Genomic DNA, 3,778 nt, shown 5'->3' on the forward strand with positions numbered 1-3,778 from the left:
CAGGGACTGCACAGGGTGGGCGAGCCTGCGTCGGGCTGCTGCACCCACTCACCACGGCCCTTGCACCGGGCAGCAGCACCCACGCGCTCAGCCCACTCCCACGGCGTGCTGTGGGGCTGCAGAGCAGGTCTGGCCGTACCTCCTGGTGCCTCAGCATGCTCTCCACTGTGGCCTTCTCCTTCTCCAGCTGGGTGGTGGTGGTGCTCAGCTCCTGGTGCAGGCTCTCCCGCTGATCTGTGAGCAGCTGCACCTTCTCCTCCAGCTCCAGCAGCTGGCTCCTGGCCACCATCGTGGTCCTCATCTCCTCCAGCAAGGTCGTCTTGGTGACCTCTGGGGAGACACAGCACTTCTGACCCAGGCTGGGCAGGAGGGGGAGAAGCTCACAGAGAAGGGGCCTTCAGGGGCCCCGTGCCCTCCACAGGCCCTGGCAAGGGGGAGGCAGGTCTGATGGGAGGGCTGCGACCCCCTCAATCTCCACCAGCACAAGCCCACTCTGGCACTGGGTGATGTTCGGACACTGCTACGAAGGAGGCTTGTGCTCTGCCCGTTCCCAGTAGTGCTACACCCGACCGATTCTAGGGGACCCGGGTGCTACGTGGGCGTAAAACACCCCTGAGATCAGAGCAAGGCTGGGGGGAGACGTGTCAGCCCCAGGGGTCCTTACCCAGCTCCTGCACAGCAGCCTGCTTCGCAGCCAGCTCTTCCTTTAAGGCGGAGAATCGCTCCTCCAGCAGAGCAGCCCCTAAATCAGCACAAAAGCTCTACTAATTAAGCAGCTCCTCAAAAAAACTTTACGCACCAAAGCATTTTTCATCCAGTAATTGTATCGTGCTGTGCTTCAGCAGGGAAGAGGCAGCGAGAGGACGTGGACAACCAGCTCCTGCTGTCTGGGGTTAGTCTCAGAGCGGGGGACAACCCCGGTGCTTACCAAAATTGGTGGCAAAAGCCCTGTTCATGGTAGCGGGACCAAGATTTGGCTATGGATTCCATGCTCCTCCTGCAAATACCCACAGGCCTGGGAGGGGATGCTTGGAACAGCACTGTACCTCTCCGTAGGTCATCCTTGTCCTGCTCCAGCCTGGCTACAGCCTCTAAATACTCTTTGTTCTTTACTTCCAGGTTCTTCTCAGCCTCCTTCCTCTGCTGTGCGTGGGTCTCCTTCTCCACCTGAAGCAACTGGGAAAAGTCCTCAACCTGTTTCTGCAGCTCATCCTTCTGTTTCTCCGACTCTTCCAGCTCGGACTTCAGAGGGTCGACGTGCTGCAGCAGCATCTGGAGGTGTTTGCTGATGCGGGAGAGGTCCTTGCTCTGCTCCGAGGCCCAGTAGCTCATGTCCGTTGCAGAGAGGGTGTTTCTCCCTGTGGCCTCCTCCACCATCTCCTGGAACCTGCTGAGAGCCGAGGGGATGTTCTGGCTCTGGCAGATGCTGGTGATGGCTTTGCTGACCTCGTGGAGGCTGGCCTGGGCACCGGCACAGGTGTCACAGGGTCCCAGAGACAACCCAGTCGTCTGCGTGGGGATGCTGTGGCTGCTCTTGGCCACGCTGTGGGGAGCCCTGGGCAGGGAGCTGCCTGAGGCATCGCTGTCTGGGGCACGGACACTCGATGACGGGCAGAGAGAAGTGGACCGGGCAACTCCTGTGGAAGTTCTTAACTCCAAAACGTCAGGCAAGCTGTGTTTCAGGCACTCCTCCTCAGGTTTCCCAGCCTGGGGAGTGGATTGCAGCGTGGGGCTCTCCCTCCTGCAAGCCTTCTTCTGGTGGAGAGAGCACAGAACAAAAATGGGGCCACGATCAGAGTCAGCTGCAGATGATCCCTAAGAGCCCAAATACAGAGGTGTGACGCGTGGGGACTGGACATCAGGGCAGCCAAGGGGCGATGAGGGCGGCAAGCCCTCCTCTTGGGAGGCAAGAAGTTCCCAGAGCTTGGAGGAGGACAGCTACTGAGCGCTCGGGTGCTCCATTACAACCACAGCATGTGGCTAACAAGCAAAATGAATTTGCTTCCCACTCCCTGATGCAGGGTACAGGGGAACTGAATTTTTACAAGCTGCCAGGCAGCTCTCCAGGCGCCGCTACTTTAGCAGAGCTGGGGTTTCACAACAGGAAGCCTCAACAGTGAAACCTGCTCCCCGGCTCCTCCTCTTGTAGAACAGAATCACAGAACCATTTAGGGTGGAAAAGACCTTTAAGGTCATGGAGTCCAACCGTTAACCTGGCACTGCCAAGCCCATCACTAAGCCCTGTCCCTCAGCACCACATCCACACGGCTTTTAAATACCTGCAGGGATGGGGACTCCACCACTTCCCTGGGCAGCTTGTGCCAGCGCCGGACAACCCTTTGGGTGAAGAAATTCTTCCTAATATCCAACCCAAACCTCCCCTGGCGCAACTTCAGGCTGTTTCCTCTTGTCCTGTCGCTTGTTACTTGGGAGGAGAGACCAACACCCCCCTCACTACAGCCTCTTTCTTGTGACTGTCCCTTCTTTCATCCCTCCTGCACCGTTTTCTGGTTATGCCAGGTGAATTATTGTGAGACTTTTCCATGAGAAGAACCATTTTGAGGGGGAAAAAAAAAATATATATATGCAGGGGAGAGGCGTACTGTTTTTACCACAAATTATTTCACTGATTTGAGCCAGCTCAGCCCCACAAACAGTGGGGTTGGCAGAGCTGCAGAGGCAGCATGTTGGCAGGAGGAGAATATTTTTCCAAGCAATAAAGGCAGCTGAGTTCAGCCATCCTGAGATCCTGGTGGAGGCCTGGAGGAGGATGGATCCAGCGGCATGGCCGGGAGCGGTGGTTAGAGGAGGGAAGGGACTCAGGCCGGGAGGGGACAGTGCGGGACAGATGTGTCCTGTCTGACACATGGGTCAGCACTTGGAGGATCGTGAGCTGGGAGCACATCTGGCGTGGCCACCGTGCGTGTCACGGGGCATCCCAGAGAAGGACCGTGACCTCAGCATGGTCCAAATCATGGGGCATGACTGGACCATTTCCATGACCCCTACGCTCAGCTCGTGGGGCATCAGGGCCCCCAAATGTCCCACCTCAGCCAGGAGCTGCTGGTAGAAGGCCCCCAGTTTCAGCATGCTGCACCAGTACCTCCTCACCGTCAGTCCTGCGGACATGCAGGGTCCCACTGACTGTGCCGGGGGGATGGCGTGCTCACTGAGCAGGTTTTCTGTGTAGCCCGTGAAGCTCTGAAGCAGCAGCAGCAGTCTTCAACAGAAACGGAACACAGCTTACAGCAACGCAGTATTTGTAATGCAGAAAGGGCCCTTGCTGTTTGAGAGTGCAGTCAGCCTGAAGGGCCAGCACCAAGGCAAGGACGTTGTCCCCCCTCCCTATCCCCTGGGCAAAGTGAGTTTGGCAAAGGAGCGTGGGTATCGGTGCTCCTGTGACCCCCCCCGGCCTGAGTCACCCCACGGAGCAGTATTTGGTGGGATGAAAATCCTCCTGCAGCTGCCGGGATGCAGGCCATGCACACCACTTGCAGCCAGCCACTTCCGAGAGGCTGTAATTAAGCTCTCCCAAAAGACTTGGGGCACCCACACTTCCAATATCAAACCCTAATTGTCAGGGCTAACAGCTCTGCAGGAATGGCTCGTCTTTTAAAACAGAGTCATATTTATTTCACCCAGATTGCAAAAGGTGGCTTTGCCTCCCAGGTCTGTAGATGCAGCTGTGTCTGAGTGTTTCCGAGGTTTTGGCAGGCAATTTAAGGAGCCCGCCCCTGTCTGCCCAGGTGCCCTCGGCTCCCAGGCAGGGCAGGGGGCT

At 57.4% G+C, this 3,778-nt stretch overlaps 1 protein-coding gene across 1 annotated transcript in view; it reads right to left on the minus strand.

Annotated features, from left to right (window-relative positions):
- Positions 1 to 139: 139 nt before the first annotated feature.
- Positions 140 to 3,778, minus strand: part of CCDC157 (coiled-coil domain containing 157) — a gene marked incomplete at both ends in the record, with an annotated part of 4,129 nt that continues 490 nt past the window's right edge. Inside the window, 4 exons of the mRNA XM_009698358.1 lie at positions 140 to 330; positions 665 to 742; positions 1,047 to 1,755; positions 3,049 to 3,220. Of these exons, the coding sequence (XP_009696660.1) occupies positions 140 to 330; positions 665 to 742; positions 1,047 to 1,755; positions 3,049 to 3,220 (1,150 nt within the window). The remainder of the gene's footprint in view (positions 331 to 664; positions 743 to 1,046; positions 1,756 to 3,048; positions 3,221 to 3,778) is intronic.

This window comes from Cariama cristata, unplaced genomic scaffold (genome assembly GCF_000690535.1).
Source record: "Cariama cristata isolate BGI_N322 unplaced genomic scaffold, ASM69053v1 scaffold29864, whole genome shotgun sequence".
Classification (NCBI taxonomy): Eukaryota; Metazoa; Chordata; class Aves; order Cariamiformes; family Cariamidae; genus Cariama; species Cariama cristata.